The sequence below is a fragment of the Pelophylax lessonae genome, assembly GCF_965119305.1.
Source record: "Pelophylax lessonae genome assembly, chromosome: 2".
NCBI classification, from domain to species: Eukaryota; Metazoa; Chordata; class Amphibia; order Anura; family Ranidae; genus Pelophylax; species Pelophylax lessonae.
In genome coordinates this window covers 528,009,639-528,027,575 of record NC_138769.1, presented here as the reverse complement: position 1 = coordinate 528,027,575, position 17,937 = coordinate 528,009,639, and the positions used below count along the sequence as shown (strand labels likewise).

The 17,937-nt window shown below is 46.5% G+C and overlaps 1 protein-coding gene across 1 annotated transcript in view; it reads right to left on the bottom strand.

Annotated features, from left to right (window-relative positions):
• Window positions 1-17,937, bottom strand: part of DIAPH3 (diaphanous related formin 3) — a 1,357,913-nt gene that overhangs the window by 1,116,328 nt on the left and 223,648 nt on the right. Inside the window, exon 4 of the mRNA XM_082245041.1 lies at window positions 3,694-3,798. Within this exon, the coding sequence (XP_082101167.1) occupies window positions 3,694-3,798 (105 nt within the window). The remainder of the gene's footprint in view (window positions 1-3,693; window positions 3,799-17,937) is intronic.

Sequence of the window (17,937 nt, the reverse complement as noted above, 5' to 3'; positions counted from 1 at the left end):
TTTGCAATTACAAACCAAAAATTTGTTAAATACTTAAGTAGTAATTTTTTTTTCTTTCAACATCTTCAGTTTAGAAAATGCAATACAAGCTCAATTTAGATCCTATACTCTATACCTCCAATTTTAAATTTTTACATCAGCAGAGAATAAAGGGTCAATTTCTTTCGATGGTATATAAATTAGTGATCGACCAATATCGCTTTTTCGTTGCCGATCACGATATTTCGCCGATCACATATCATCGGCATCGACCGATATTTTCACAGATGTCAAATTTTCCCCCAAAAAAAAAAAAAAAAACACAAAACTCAACACAAATCTCTTAATAAACATGTGAATCTTTATTAACATTCTTCACACCTTAACTGCATAAAAACTGATAGGAAAACTTCAATTGCAGGGACATTTGCTTTGCATTTCACATCATCTGTGCATAAATGGACTCACTCACTGCAATATGTTACTGCAGTGCAGTCAGTGCAAAACTGCTAAGAAAAAAAAAGCTAGGCAACAACAACAGCTACACAAAAAATACACATACACAGTGGATTGGATAGACTGGAGTCAGTGGAGGACCACTGCTGCAGTAAGGCACTGACTGCAACTAATGCAGTGAAGTCAGTGCAAAACTGCTAGAAAAAGAGCAAGGCAAAGGCTACAAAATGTCACAGTGGATTGGACTGGAGGCAGTGGAGGACTACCTCTGTCTGCAGCGTGGCACTCACTGCAACTATTGCAATCAGTGCAATACTGCTAGAAAAAAATCAAGTCAACGGCTAGACAGTGGATTGGAGCCAGTGGACTACCTCTGCAGTAGGGCACTCACTGAAACTACAGCAATCAGTGCAAAACTGCTAGAAAAAAAAAAGATAGGCAACAGCTAGACATTGGATTGGACTCTTAGCAGGAGGGCACTCACTTCAACTACAGTAGTCAGTGCAAAATTGATAGAAAAAAAGATATAGGCAACAGCTAGACAGTGGATTGGGGTGGAGTGGAGTAGACACTACTCTTTTCAATACTCCCAGTTAAGTAGAACAATATTATAATGCAGAAAGCAGACCATTTCAGCATGTCCATGGTCACCTGATAAAGGTCTTTTGTTTTGTTCAAACAATGCTGCAACTCCGTAAACATGCTCAGGAGGAGTGGAGGACAGAGGAGCAGAGAGAGCGGTATCTTCTAACATGGGAAGCAAGTCTTTTGTAGCGTGCCTCATTTTCTCTTCACCACTGAAGAGGATGACAACTGTCAATTACGGCTTCTTTCAAACAGAGATGAAGTTCAACATACAGGCTCATCGTTGCAGATTCAGAAGAAATTGAATCCTCCGCATGAGGCCCCAATAAAACACTGAAAATGTCATGATCAATTCAACCACGATGAAGAAGATTCTCTTTTTTGGACATTTTCCTATTTTTTCAGCATGCTGCTCTTCATAAAAATAGTGTTCTGGACTTGTCTTTTGGGCAGGACCACACTTTTACTCTCTCTCTCCTCATCCATCTCCATTTCAACTTGAAAGACACAAAAAGGATTAAAGTAATGGCTTGCTGAAGTTGCTGCTGATGCTGGCACTGGCACCCTGATGCATGGCAGTGTGGCTGGCTTGGTGTCACCCTGTTGTGGATGGCCTGTTTGCCGGAAAACTGTGGTGGCTGGCGTCACCCTGTTCTGGGTGGCTGGCTTGCAGGAACACTGTGGTGGCACTGGCTGGCTTGGCGTCACCCTGTTCTGGGTGGCTGGCTTGCAGGAACACTGTGGTGGCACTGGCTGGCTTGGCGTCACCCTGTTATGGGTGGCTGGCTTGCAGGAACACTGTGGTGGCTGGCTGGCTGGCTTGGTGTCACCCTGTTATGGATGGCTGGCTTGGTTACTGGTGTCACCTTGTTATTGGTGGCTGGCTTTCAGGAACAGTCTGTGGTGGCTGGTTGGATGGCTTGGTGTTACCCTGTTATGGGTGGCTGGCTTGCAGGAACACTGGTGACTGGCTTGCTTGGTGTCACCCTGTTATGGGTGGCTGGCTTGCAGGAACGCTGTGGTGGCTGGCTTGCTTGGTGTCACCCTGTTATGGGTGGCTGGCTTGCAGGAACGCTGTGGTGGCTGGCTGGATTGGTGTCACCTTGTTATGGGTGGCTGGATTTCAGGAACACTGTGGTGGGTGACTGGCTTGGTGTCACCCTGTTATGGGTGGCTGGCTTGCAGGAACACTGTGGTGGCTGGCTGGATTGGTGTTATCTTGTTATGGGTGGCTAGCTTGCAGGAACACTGTGGTGGGTGGCTGGCTTGCAGGAACAATGTGGTGGGGGGCTGGCTTGGGGTCACCCAGTTGTGTGGGTGGCTGGCTTGGTGTCACTCACCTTGGCCTGTTGTGGCAGGTAGCTGGCTTGCTGGAACACTGGTCATGGTGGCGGGTGGCTGGCTTGGTGTCATCTGGGTGGCTGGTTGCTTTCTTGCTGGGCTGGCACCCTGTTGTGGTGGGTGGCTGAGGCCAGGGCCTGTGGGTGGATGGATGGCTGGCAGTGTGAACGGACTGCAGCTGGCTGTAACACAAGGCTATGCGAGGCATGGGAGGCGGTCTTAAGAGCAGCGCGCGGTGAAATGGCGTCATGTATGGGCCGCGCAGGCGTGGGAGGCGGTGTTAGAAGGCAGAACGTGTGCGCGCAACATACAGAATGATGTCACGAAAATAAAGGCAATATCGGTAAATCCAAAGGCTGATACAGACGTATCGGGGAAAGTGCATATCGCCCCCAAATATATCGGTGTTGCCGATAATCGTTCGATGTCTAATATAAATCATCTGGGAATTATTCACTATGCTGTAATGAAAATTGACCGGAAGACCCGAGTATTATTTCTCAAGAAATGTGGGGTGATATTTTGGTAATATCTAAAGTGCCTTGTCTTTCCCACATTGACCAAGTTAATTTTTCATTATTCCCATGACATATTGAACACCCACTCCTCTTCATAAAATCATTACAAGTGAATCCCCAAGGAGTAATAAATGCATTGCGGTACCCATGGACCTTGTACCCATGATGCTTGAAGCTGGTAAGATATTGGGATTTGGTGATTTGAAAAATTATTAGCCTCTTTGGTACGGATATTGAGATTTTCCTGCTTACATGTATTTTGGGTTATTTTGATTCATCTAGTTTAGATTCGGTTTGTCACCAACAGAATGACTGCAATAAAAGTGGGTTTCCAGAACAGTGCCCTCGATGGAAGAATGGCTGAAATAACCTAATACCTTTTGTAAAAATTACTTAGTTACAAAGTGGGTCTTTGCACTAATTTCTTTCTATCTGGTCCAGGTAGGGGTTTAGTATGGGGTGAGTTCTAGAAATCGCTCTGGGAGGAGTCAGCTATAATTAAGTAATATTAGCTATAATACCTGTATTTTTAAAGTGACTTTAATGCTCTGATGATTTGCTCAATAGTCAAGTCTTTTTTTGTACCCAAGTGGATATTAGTTATGTGTAATTTACTGAAATATTAAGATGCAAGTATACTACTGCTTTTGCTGTTAAAAACATGTTCTATAGAAAATGTAATGTTAAATTAAATAAATAAAAGCAGATTTAAAAAAAACAAATGAAAAAAAAAAATTAACATTTATTTGAGTGATTATTTTTTTGGTAACATGTAAACCCAAAGACATTTTGCATACTTTCACAGCATACTCACAGCTTGTGAAGCAGTGCTCATGTACTGCATGACCATCTCTTTTTTGATGGCTAAGTCTTTCTCCCGTAATGGCGCTTTTCTATCTTCGTTTAAATTCATATCCTCCTAAAGACAGAAAGCATGAACGGTTAAATTGGTGGGGGAAAAAAAAACTGACTTATGCATGAAAAGCACGGGTATTATTCGCTTTTTGTTATATTCAACTTTTGATTAGGCCCGGATGTGCACAAGTCAAGTTTTCAAGTAGTATTGTGTGCCTCTGTTCTCTCTCATAAAGTCATAAAATAAACTCTTGCAATTGGATATACTGGTTATATAGCAATTCTAAATTATGACGAACCCAGCAATTAAGTGAGAAAATTTTGCTTTGCAACAGTCCCAGAGTAATGAAAAGGACAGCACAGCACTGATTTTACCGGCGATCAAAATTCGAAGGTGGTGCTAGCTTTTAAATTACACTGAAAAGTTGACTAATACATGGTAGCAGAGTGTTCCAAAGGGAGCCTGTAAGAGTAGAATATACTACATACACCTCCCAGGCTCCTGTCTTCGGTCTCTTTTAGATGGGCGTTCGTTCGGGTGGTTTGTGCTAAAACAAAATGGCTGCAACGTGGTTTTATCATCCCCTTGCCACCCACCTGAACTGTAAAACAACAACTGGATGGGTCTCTCCATATGCTGCAGCTGTGGCATTTTTAACTTGGAGTGAAAAGTTTGACGAGTTCGATCTCACCCATTTAGTTCAATAAGGTTGTGCCAAGACTGCAAGTAATGGTTAAATCAGGCAGTAAGGAGGCACATTAACGCCTCCTCGCCACCTGTCAAATACCCTCTAAAAAGCAATCCTGAACGCAGATCACTCTTCAGAGGGCCATGCACCTTTCAAGACCTCTGATTCTCAGTCCACTCTGGGTTTTGCATCTCTATCTTTTAAGCAATTTAAGGAGCAGACAGGTCTTGTCTGAGGGATAAAACAGATCAGGAGATACTTCAGGCACAGAATAAATGCAGTCTGGAGGAAAAAAGGAAAAGGGTGGGGCATGACTAAAACCTTTAAATACGTCAAAGGAGTAAAATAATAAGGTAGACTAGATGGACCACTTGGTCTTTTTTTTGCCATCACTCTCTTGTGTTTCACACACCCTGTAAATAGCACAAATACACTCACCACTGTTTGCCAAGACATCACTAGACATCTACCTATGCCCTAAAATGCTGCTCCCCCATAAAGGGTATTACACCCCTGAACAATCCCCAGTTTACAACATATTTAGTCTGAAGTATGTAATACCTACCATATATTTGTAAATCATTTGCTCATTTTCGATATTAAATGACAGCTGACTGGGCAAAAAAAAATAAAAAAATAATTTCTTCAGTTTTAATAAACCCGCATTAATATTTATTTTCAAGCATGTTCACAGATTGTGCTGTAGTTGTATGTTATTTTATTTAGAGATAGATTAGACAAATGTTGTTACTTTACTCATTTGAGATCTCTATCTATCTATCTATCCATCTATCACATTTCACATCTAAAACAACATATTTGTATTACTCCTGCTAGAAACTAACCATGCTAACATACTGCTAGGAAAACGTCAACTGTGGCAGAAGAATGTTAAATTGTATTTGAAGGGTGGATTTCACTTTAATCTGCATGCACTGGCAATAAACTCAGAAGAAAAGATCTGAAATTCAAGGACAGAAAGCAGATTTTAGAAAAGGTCAATATATACGTGAGCATTTTGTATTCTGTTTTGTATCCCACAGCACTCCAGTCACAGAATGTTTCTCAAAATCAAAACAAGTCCTGCTAATTTACCACGTTTGCTGAAATCAATATTTAATCCAAATTTATATCATACCCCTTAGAGAAATGATTACACTGACAATCTGAGTAGACAATGGTCATATTTTTGGCCTGGTCTCTTAAAGGGATGGGGAAGTATTCAAACAATGAAAATTTAAAAAAATGAATTTGATACAGTAAACTGTAATCACCCAATTATATGTAGTATAGCTATTTCTTACTCAGGCACAGTAGGAAAAAAAAATAGAATTTTTGTAAGAACTTACCGTAAAATTATTTTCTCTGAGTCCTGACAGTCGTTGTCCGATTGTATTAGCCTTCACTAATGGGTAATGGCGCACTCTGCAGGAGCAGGCTAGGCAGATAATTGATTATCAGGTTAATACAAAAAAACTTTTTTTTCCCTCGGCACGCCACCAAGGGGCCATCCCTCAGCCATTATCCTAGACTCAATCTGATATTACCTCAGTTTGTAGCAAACAGTACCGGAAGGCAACAACCCCCAGATCCAAAAACCAGAGGGGCGGGGCGGCGACTGCCAGAGGACTCAGAGAAAATAATTTTACGGTAAGTTCTTAACAAAAATTCTATTTTCTCTTACATCCTCTGACAGTCGCCGCCTGATGGTATTAGCCTTCACTAATGGGACGTCCCAAAGCAGTGTAGGTATGAGGGGTGGGAAAGCAACGCAACCAATTGAGAAGGTAACGCAAATACCCGGGCCAGCAACAACCTGATCCCAGAGGAAAAAACTAACAAAACCAAAAAAAAAAACACCCCAAAAAGGAGGGACAGTAAAACAATGTCCCCTCAAACAACTGCCGCACTCAAAACTTTGCAGCCAAAAGGAAGCATCCGAAAATGCCAAAACATCAAGTTTGTAAAACTTTTGAAAATGTGCACGGTCGACCAGGTCGCCGCCTTGCACACATGAGCCACAGACGCCTGATGGCGAAAAGCCCAAGAGGCACTAACTGCTCGAGTACAATGTGCCTTTACCGGGAAAGGGGGAACCTGACCCATGATGGAAAAGGCCTTAACAATCGTCTGTCTGATCCACTTAGAAACGGTCGCCGCGGAGGTGGCTGATCCCTTCCGAGGTCCCTCAGGAAGAACAAATAGAAAACAGACTGCCGAATCGACTCCGTGGCAGACAGGTAGACCTTGACCGCCCGGACCACATCTAGAGAATGCAAGGCAAACTCCCTAGGATGCTTGGGTCATGCACACAGCAAAGGCAACACAATCTCCTCATTGGAGTGGAATGAAGAAACCACCTTGGGAAGAAAAGATTGATTCGTTCGCAGAACTACCTTATCTCTATGAAGTACCATATAAGGAGAGCGGCAGGACAAGGCCGCCAATGCAGACACTCTGCGAGCCAACGTGATAGCCCCCAGAAAGGCAACTTTTTGTGACAACACAGACCGAGAAATCTCTCTGATGTTCTCGAAGGGAGGTTTTTGTAACACTGACAAAACCAAATTCAGATCCCAAGGAAGCAAGAGAGCTCAACTCGGGGGAGCCAAATGCCGCACCCCTTGAACGAAGGTGCGGACCGAAGAATGCGACGCCAAAGGTCGTTGAAAAAAAAAAAAGACGTCAAGGCCAACAACTGACCCTTGACCGTAGTCAGCGCAAGACGCTGATCCAAGGCCAAGACATTCTCCACCGAGAAGGAACAAGGGTTAAACCATGCACTTCGCACCAAGCTATATACGCTTTCCAGGTGCGGTGAGAAATCTTCCTTGAAGTGGCTTTGCGAGCCTTTAACAAGGTAGGGATGACCATCTGAGGAAGACCTCTATCCCTCCAGACCTGGCTTTTAACAGCCAAGCAGTCAAATCCAGACACTGTAAAGCAGGATGGAAGATCGGTCCTTAAGACAGAAGATCATCTAGCAGCGGAAGCCGCCAGAGAGGTTCGACGGCCATCTGAACGATGTCCGCGTAGCAGGACCGTCAAGGCCAGTCCGGGGCCACCAGAATGACTGACATCCACTCCGAAGCCAAGCTGCAGGGGAACCTGGACAACAGTTGAATCGGAGGAAAGGCATACAGTAGCCGATAGCGGTGCCAAGGCACCACCAACGCACCCGTGGCGTCTGCCAGAGGATCGCGAGTCCTGGTCACGAACCTTTCCACCTCTTTGTGGAGACGGGACGCGAACAGAGCCACGTCCGGGGTCCCCCACCGGGCGCACAGGAGGTGAAACACCTCCGGAGGTAGGGACCATTCCCCTTGGTCCAAAGTCTGGCGACAGTCTGCCTGCCAGTGTTCCACACCCAGAATGAATGGCCGAGAATGCTGGTACATGCGATTTGGCCCAGGACAGAATCTTGGCCATTTCCTTGGCCGCCCGGGCACTCCTGGTGCCCTCTTGGTGATTGATCTAAGCCACAACCATGGCATTGTCCGTCTGTACCCGGACCACACACCCCTGAAGCTGAAATGACCACCGGAACAGACAAAGCTTGATCGCTCGGAGCTCCAAGACGTTTATCGGCAGCGAAGTCTCCCCCCGCCGACCACGTCCCCTGGGCACAAAGCGTGCCCAGAACTCCTCCCAGCCCGACAGGCTGGCATCCATGGTGAAAATTGTCCATAACAGAGGCCGGAAAGACTGACCCTGCTGCAAGGACTGCAACCGGAGCCATCACAAGAGACCCGACCGCACCGGACGACTCAATGAAATTCCCCTTTCCAAGGACTGAGGTGTCCTGTCCCACCTGTCCAGGATCTCCGCTTGCAGAGACCTGGTGTGAATTGAGCAAACGGAACTGCTTCGAAGGCCGAGACCATCAAGCCCAGAACCGGCATGCAGGTCCGCAAAGAGGAGAGATCGTTGTGCTTGAGAGCACTGATTTCTCCAGCAGAATCCCGAGTTTGTCCTCCGGAAGGAAGACCCAAGTTTTGGCAGAGTCCAGGACCATTCCCAGGCACTTAAGACGAGTTGAGGGAGTCAGTGCGGACTTCTAAAAATTGATGGTCCACCCAAACTCCTGTAGTGTCCGAACCGTCACGGCCAGACCATTCGCCAAGGTCACACATGAGCTTGATCTGAACCAGAGGTCGTCAAAGTAACCGAGGCCCACAATGCCCCGTAAGGGCAGTAAAGCTAGAACCGGAGCCAACACCTTGGTGTAAACCTTGGGAGCCGAAGCGAGACCGAAAGGCAACTCCACAAACTGGCAGTGCTCCCCAGACACCGCGAAGCGGAGATATCTCTGATGACCCTCGAGAATAGGTATGTGGAGATACGCATCCTTCAAGGCGATGGATGCCAGGAAGTCCCCAGGCCTCAATGAGGCCACCAACGACCGGATGGACTCCATCCTGAACTACTGTACCCGCAAAAAGTGGTTCAGAGACTTCAAATCCAGAATCGGACGCACCTAGCCTTCTATCCTGGTCACCGTGAACCTGTTGGAGTAAAAACCCGCAAAACCTTTCCCGTGAGGGAATGGGTACAATGACTCCTTGGGCAAGCAGATCGTGCACTGCCCCCATGAGATCCTGAGACGATCGTGGGACAGCTGGAGAATGGACGGGAAGAACCTGTCTGCGGGGCGAGATCGAAACTCGATCTTGTACCCTGAACAAATCAGTTTGTGAACCCACCTGTCCTGAATGCGGGACAACCAGGGTTCCTGAAAGTAAAGCAGACGTCCCCCCACCACGACAATGGGTGAGGGCTTCCCTACAGGAAGAGGTGGACCGGGCCGCAAAACCAGACTGACCGGCATTTGGCGTACCCGACCACGGCTACTTGTGGCCACCGGGAAGTCGGAAGGGTTACCCTTCCCCTGCGTCCCAAAGGCACGAAAGCAATTATGTTGAGTCTTGAAGGAGGGGCCCCTCCGCGTGCGGGGGGACTTACCCTTGGTGACCTGGGGCAGCAGAGTACTCTTACCTCCCGTGAGCCCCGTAATCAACACATCTAGAGTTACCCAAAAAAGATGACCCCCTCATAGGGGACCTCAGACACCGTCTTTTGGAACGCATGGTCAACCGACCAGCTCTTTACCCAGGTAATGTGGTGGATCGCAAACCCCACCGCCGACCACTGGGCGACCAACGGAGCCTCGTCCAAAGCCGCGTCGTACTGGAACAGCGCAGTGTGGATGAGCTGATCCTGCTGCAAAGCCCCTTGCCTATTTCGTGAGCGCCTGAGAGGCCATCACTGAGGCAAACACAGGTTTCAACAGGTAACCCGCCACCAGATAAATGTGGTGGGCAAGCGCTTCCACATGCCTTTCTGCCAGATCCCTGAATACCGGGGAATCCTCAACCGGCAGCAAGGTGGACTTATTCAGCCTAGACACAGTGTGATCCCCTGCTTGGGTACACCTTCCAACGTTTGTCTAACGCCTCCAAAAACGGATAGCGGATGGAAAAAACGCATAGGCACCACCAACATGTGCTAAATGCACTGCCACTGGTCAATCACAATCTCGTGAAATTCCTCAGGGCAGGAAAAAATCCTAACCTGAATTCTGGGGTCTGCGGAACCCGAAAACGGACCGCTTACTTGACTGAGCTGGCTCATCGTCAAGATTGAGAGTTACCGTTATGACGCCAATGGGAGTATCCATCGTAGCGCGTTCCGGCGCTACCGAGGAAGATTCCCCCTCCTTCTCAGAAGCGGAGGACCGGGACCCCTCAGGGGGACCATCGTCCAGGGCAACCAATTCAGAGTCAGAGGACTGGGAGGGCACAGGCTGGTTTTTGGAGCAGCTTGCCGACATAAGCAGATTCACCTGGGACGCCAAAGACGCAAGAGTAGCAGATATGGAGGCCATGAGAGAGGTTTCAAGTGTACTCAAAGCCCCCACCAGGTCTGCGAGGGATTTATTATCCTGGGAGTCCATTTTTGCCTTAAAAAGAAAAAGGGATGCTGACCCTTTAAATCGGCGGTTCCCGAAGTAATACACTTCTTGAACAGTCTGGGGACAAAAGAATGGTTTGGATTCCTTCCAATTTAAACCTTTTCAGATGTGGGATCCACGTGAGGCTAGGGAATACATGAATCAAAAAGTACCAAGCCTACAGAATGACAGGGGTTGTACAAAAGAAGGTATCCAGACCATTATTGAGTATAGAGCCCATTTTCCCAAGTCCAGCTACTGATCATTTAGAAAGTCTGCCATCTAGTTTTCCACTACAGGAATAAGACAAGTGCTGACATACGTCTGGAGGGAGAAAGTACAACATTCGTCTGGAGACTAGGAACGCAACACTCCTAGACTGCTGGATTCAGAAGATTAACCACTTCACTTAACCAGACAAATAGTTTGGTGTTGAGGCAAAATAATTAAATTTTAGTCTCATATGACCACCTTAAACTGATTTTATAGCCAAGATCCTGGAATTTATTTCAAATGAATGACAAGATCTTTTTACAGTCTGTGGGTATCCAGCACATAGGTACAGGAGAGACTGTTTGTTCCATGGCAACCCACTGTTTTGCCCTAGAGTTTCTACGCAGTCCAAAACTTCTCCTTGAATACACCTATGTGTGCATGAACACATAGGCTTACATAGAGGTGCTTGTACAGGCTGGGGAAAAAACACACACACACCTCCCAAACGCCTGTAAAAATAGAATTTTTTGTAAGAACTTGCCGTAAAATTATTTTCTCTTACGTCCTCTGACAGTCGCCGCCCACTCATACAGTCTGCACTTCTGGGTATTGGTCTCATCCACAGGAGTAAGCTAGGCAGAAGATTTTGTTAGAAAACATTCACAAAACCTTTGTATAGACACACCTACAGGGGGCTGTCCCTCTGGTCCAATACCCCCAGCTAGCAGCATTCCCAAATTAGTTTGGCAGCAAGCAGTATCCATGAACCCCAAAAGAGGGGTGGGGAGCGGCGACTGTCAGAGGACTCAGAGAAAAGAATTTTACGGTAAGTTCTTACAAAAAATTCTATTTTCTCTTACGTCCTTCTGGGAAGTCCAAAAGCAGTGTAGATGTGAGGGGTGGGAAACGTAACCATCAAAAAGGCAATGCAGCACCCAGGTCAGAGAAAAGAACCTTTTCTGAACCAGAAAGGTAAACACTGGGTAACAGGAAAGCTCAACAGTAGCGAAGAAACCCCAGAAAGCAAAATAACCAAGGGGAAAAAGCCCAACAGGAGGAGACAGGCTAAAAACTGACTTGTCTCCCCTAAGGCACTGCCGCACTCAGAATTTTGCGGCCAAAGGAGGCATCTGCCGATGCCAGAACATCAAGTTTGTAAAATTTAGTAAAAGGTATGCACGGACGACCAGGTCGCCGCTTTGCCCACCTGGGACACCGACGCCTGATGGCGGAAGGCCCAAGACGCACTAACCGCTCTGGTAGAGTGAGCCGTGACAAGGAAAGGTGGAACCTGATCCCTAATTGAATAGGCCTGCACAATCGTCTGTCTGATCCATTTGGAAATGGTTGCCTCAGACGCAGCCGTACCCTTCCGAGGTCCCTCAGGAAGAACAAAAAGAGAATCCGACTTTCTGAAGGATTCAGTAGACGACAGGTAAACCCTGATCGCCCTCACCTCATCAAAGGAATGCAAGGCAAACTCCTTAGGATGCTTAGGCTTCGCACACAGCGAAGGCAAGACAATGTCCTCGTTGAGATGGAAATCCGAAACCACTTTCAGAAGAAAGGACTGATGAGGTCGCAAGACCACTTTGTCCCTATGAACAACCAAATTGGGGGAGTGGCAAGACAGGGCCGCCAACTCCGATACTCTGCGAGCAGATGTGATCACCACCAGAAAGGCAACTTTACGTGACAGCACCGGGAGAGGAATCTCCCGGATGTTCTCAAAGGGAGGACGTTGCAAAACGGACAAAACCAAATTCAGGTCCCAAGGAGGCAAGGGTGCCCTTCTAGGGGTAGCCAGATGACGCACCCCTTGAATGAAAGTACGGATCAAGGAATTTGACGCCAGAGGGCGTTGAAAAAGAATGGCCAGCGCAGATAACTGGCCCTTAATAGTGGTCAGCGCCAGATGCTGCTCCACACCAGTTTGCAGGAAAGCTAACACCCTCGCCACCGAAAAGGAGCGGGGATGAAACCCCTGGGATTGACACCAGGCAAAATAAGCCTTCCAGGTACGATAATAAATCTTACCTGACGAGGCCTTCCTAGCCTTGAGTAAGGTAGGAATGACCGCCGAAGAGAGACCCCTGTCTCTCAAGACCTGGCTTTCAACAGCCACGCCGTCAAAGCCAGCGACTGTAAAGCAGGACGGAAGATCGGCCCATGAGAAAGAAGATCATCTCGTAGTGGGAGCCGACAGGGAGGCTCGACGACCAGATGTCCGTGTACCAAGACCGGCGAAGCCAGTCTGGGGCCACTAGAATCACCAACCTCGGTTCCGAGACCAACCTGCGAAGGAACCTGGACAACAACTGAATCGGGGTAAAGGGGGGATCGCATGTTCTTGCTACGAACCTTCCCACCTTGTTGTTTAGCCGAGACGCTTACAGATCCACATGCGGGGATCCCCACCGTGCACACAGCATCTGAAACACCTCAGGGTGCAGGGACCATTCCCCCTGGTCCAGGGTCTGGGGACTCAGATAGTCCGCCTGCCAGTTTTCCACACCTGGAATGTGAACTGCCAAAATCGCCGGGACCTGCGTCTCGGCCCAAGACAGAATCTCGACCACTTCCTTGGCCACCCGGGCACTCCTGGTGCCCCCTTGGTGATCTTGGTGATTGATATAAGCCACCGCAGTTGCGTTGTCCATCTGCACACGCACAGGGCGGCCCTGAAGACGTTCCGACCAATGGAGCAAACAGAGCCTTGCTCGCAGTTCCAAGACATTTATCGGAAGGGAGGACTCCCCCTCCGACCAAGTGCCCTGGGCAGACAGATTGCCCAGAACGCCACCCAAGCCCGACAGGCTGCCGTCCGTGGTTACCACAGTCCATAGCAACGGTCAAAATGATTTTCCTTCCTTCAGAGCCGGAGACTGGAGCCACCACAGAAGATCCGATCTGACTTGGGGGCTCAAAGAGATCCTCCTTTCCAAGGAGTAAGGATGCCTATCCCACCTGGTCCGAATCTCCGCTTGCAGAGATCGTGTGTGGAACTGTGCAAATGGTACCGCCTCGAAAGTCGACACCATCAAGCCCAGGGACCGCATGCAGGTCCGGAGCAAAGAGATCTCGTTGTCCCAGAGGGACTTGACCTCGTCCTGCAGAGTTTGGAGTTTGTCCGGAGTGAAAGACCTTCGCCTGGGCGGAGTCCAGAATCATCCCCAGGTAAGGGAGACGAACAGAAGGGGACCATGTCGACTTCTGAAAAAAGGTCACGCCCTGAATACACATAGTTCAGCTCAGCTCCTGGGTAATACTGCGAGATTTCTGGCATGGAATACATCCCAGCACACACTGCGAATCGCCGAATGACATCATCGCCGATCGGACCCGGAAGTGAGGAGAGGAGGAATAAACAAGAAAATAAGGTATTTACTAGCAAAAAAAAAAGTTTCCATTGGTAAAAATTACATACATCTAAAGTTACGAAAATGGGTGGAACTCCACTTTAAATAAAACAATAATGAGAATAATAAAAGAAAACCATGACACTAGTTGCGCACAACACCAATAAATAAAATGAAAGCAATCCTCAATAAATCAAATAATGGTGCATCAATAAACTGTGCCCAGAAAATAAGTCCACAATATGAATGTTGGATATTGAATCAAAAAAACTAAATATACTGTAAATAAATGCGAGTCCAAAAAATTAAGTCCAAAAAATAACTTCTATAAACGTGATAAACCAAATGATCTTGTGAGATGCCAGTGCTAATAATATGGTGACACCCAAATTAGATCCACCACTGATGTGCTCCACACCCGTCAAATTAGCAACTCACCCTCATTTGTTGCCTATCACTCTCGGCAAATTTCGCTGTGTGATACACTTTCCTATCTATTTACTAATGCCAGCAGCATGAGGATTAAAACGATTCAATGTTGATTGAGAGAGTGAAGTTCCATTTTATGCAGAGCCCATAGCTCTGCAATGGATGCAAGGACATCAAGGGACAGTTCATTGCCAGAGCGTAGGAAAGTAGAGGAGAGCACTGGCTGCTGGGAGAGTAAAGAATCCGATAAGTAAAACTGCATTTTGCAACCCCCACACAAAAAGCATTTACAACTTGCAATATGAGGAAAGCCCCACTACAAGGAAGAATTTTCCTTTCCCTGGAGATGGGCTTTAACCACTTCAGCCCTGGAAGATTTGGCTGCTCAAAGACCAGGCCCTATTTTGCGATTCGGCACTGTGTGACTTTAACGGATAATTGCGCGGCCATGCGATGCTATACCCAAATGAAATTGATGTCATTTTTTCCCCAGAAACAGAGCTTTCTTTTGGTGGTATTTGATCATCTGTGCGATTTTTATTTTTTGCGCTATAAACAAAAAAAAGAGCGACAATTTTGAAAAAATAATATTTTTCACAAAAAATGTAAAAATCAAAATTTTTGAACATTTTAGGCCAATTTGTTTTCTGCTACATATTTTTGGTAAAAAATAAATCTCAATAAGCGTATTTTGATTGGTTTGCACAAAAGTTATTGCGTTTACTAAATACGGGAAAGATTTATGTAATTTTTATAGTTTTTTTTTTTTTTTTAACTAGTATTGGCGGCGATCTGCGATATTTTTTGTGGGACTGAGACATTGCGGCGGACAGATCGGACCCCTGACTGACATTTTTGAGGGTACCAATGACATTACTACAGTAATCAGTGCTATAAATATGCACGGTTACTGTAAAAATGACACTGGCAGGGAAGGGGTTAACTTTATTGGTGATCAAGGGGTGAAGTGTGTCCCTAGGGGAGTGATTCTAACTGTTAGGGGGCGTGGCTAGTGAAGTAACCACAGAGACATGTGATCCTATATAGCAGGATCGCATCGCCTCTGTGCCTACTTCAGTGAGAATGACAGATGGCTGTGTTTACATCAGCAGTCTGTCTTCCTTCCTCTCCTACGGGAGCTCGCGAGTGGCCGGCGGCCATCGGAGCCGCCGATCACACTCGCTGGCTAGGCAGGGGAGGAGTGGGGGTGGGAACGTGGCGGCGGCGCGCGCTCACCCCCTACAGGCTCTTTGGCAAGCGACTTAGGTCTACGTCACTTTGCCTGTAAGCGGCTGAGTGCCGCAGTAAATAGTCATTAGGCGGTCGGCAAGTGGTTAAAATGTAGATCGGCTTTAAAGTGCAGCAGTATTTGTTTTGCAACAAATGCTCTTAGCGCTATGCTCAGGGAGAGGAGCCTAGAACCCACACTATTTTCAGTCATCCTTCTGTAACAAATTATTTGATGGCCCCAAATAGGTCAATCAGAACCCAAAGCATCAGGGCCTCCAAACACAGCTCTTTAGGTGTGCCTGTAAAAAAGTTTCCAAACATGAAACAAGCCGACCCCAAGGCTGTTCGTCTTCAAATTAGAAACTTAAAGGAGAACTCCAATCAAAGCCTACTCAAAAGATAAAGAGACCCTACAAAAGGATCTAAAAAAATGAAAGGAGTGGGAAACTAGATGGCAAATGAGGTTTAACATTGAAAAATGTAAATTAATGCACTTGGGAATTAAAAATATAAATACAAGTTATTCACTAGGGGGAGAAGCTCTGGGGGATTTCCAGGATGGAGAAGGATCTGGGGGTCCTAGTAGAAGACAGACTAAGGAATAGGCATGCAATATCAAGCTGCAGCAAGCAAAGCCAGCAGAATACTAGCATGCATTCAAAAGGGATTTACTCCAGAGATAAAATGATAATTCTGCCACTTTATAAAAATTTGGCTTGGCCACATCTGGAGTATTCCATCCAGTTCTGGTCACCAATCCTCAGAAATGATGTGCTGGAAATGTAGAGAGAGTTCAGTGAAGGGCAACAAAATTAATAAAAGGGACTGGAGGACATCAATTGCAAGGAATGACTATAAGCTCTAAATTTATTCTCCCTAGAAAAGAGACCCTTGAGAGGATATGAGATATGACAGCGATACACGAATAGCTCAATGGTGATTCCAGTGTAGGTAGGAAACTTCAGTCTCAGGGAGTGTAAGAGGACACAGGGCCACACAATAAGATTGGATTATAAGCAGTTTAACCTTAAGCTGCGTAGGAGGCTTTTCACTGCAAGGGTGGTAAGGATGTGGAACTCTCTTCCACAATCAGTGGTGTCAGCAGAAAGAATGTATAGTTTGAAAAGACTCTTGGACATGCATCTTAGTGAACACAATATACAGGGATATGGGCAATGAATATCTACATGAACACTGTGACGGGAGTCACTTTGGGCATGGGGGTTGTGGACCCCAAATTCCTTTAGAGAGGTTGGGAGGCACCATGCCCAGCCTTATGGGGCTCTCTTATGTTTAAGTCACCCTGCATCTGTTATGGATACAGGGTGAGCAGGAGGGTGGTGAACACTGAGAATATGGTTTGGACTACTACAAATGGGACAGTCATATTCAGGAATAATGTCTCCCTTGTAATAAATGGATTTTTGTAAAATCTTACCGTAAAATCCTTTTCTCTTAAGCTCATTGACAGACGTAGTCCTCGTTGATTAATAACAACTCGGGTTATACTGCCCTCTACAGGAGTAGGACTAGACAGGAAAGAAAACGTTCTGGCCACACCCTAGGGGCAGTCCCAGAGGGTATATCCTCTCACTTCCTGCTACAGCAAATCAGTTATGTCACAAAGCAGTGTTTAGAGAATTTAACCCAACCCAACTCAAAAACAGAGGGGCGGGTACTACGTCTGTCAATGAGCTTAAGAGAAAAGGATTTTATGGTAAGATTTTACAAAAATCCATTTTTCTCTGTCGCTCATTGACAGACGTAGTCCTCGTTGATTAATAACAACTCGGGACGTCCCAAAGCAGTACCACAAATGAGGGGTGGGATAAAAAAGAAATCAAAATCCAGAAGGCCCAACCGGAGCCAACCAGAAGCATCAAGGACTCATCGAGCAAAAAGATGAGACCTAAGTGAAACACCCAACAAACCCTTGAGGTAGACCAACAGTCTCCTCAGATTGCGGCCTGCAGAACCTTGTGGCCAAAAGAGGCATCTGATGATGCCATCACATCAACTTTATAAAATGTTGTAAAGGTATGAACCAACGATCAAATCATCGCCTTGAAAACCTGGATCGCTGACGCCTGATGGCGGAAGACCCAGGAGACACTAGGCGCCCGAGTAGAGTGCGCCTTAACAGGGAACGGAGGATTCCGACCCTTAATAGAATAAGCCTGTACCACCGTCTGACTGGTCCATCTAGATATGGTCGCGGCAGACACAGGCAACCCCCTTCAAGGGCTATCCGTGATCACAAAAAGTGAGTCCGTCTTACGAAAACAAGTTCGTAGTAGTCAAGTGTATCCTTCTGAACCCCATCCAAGGAG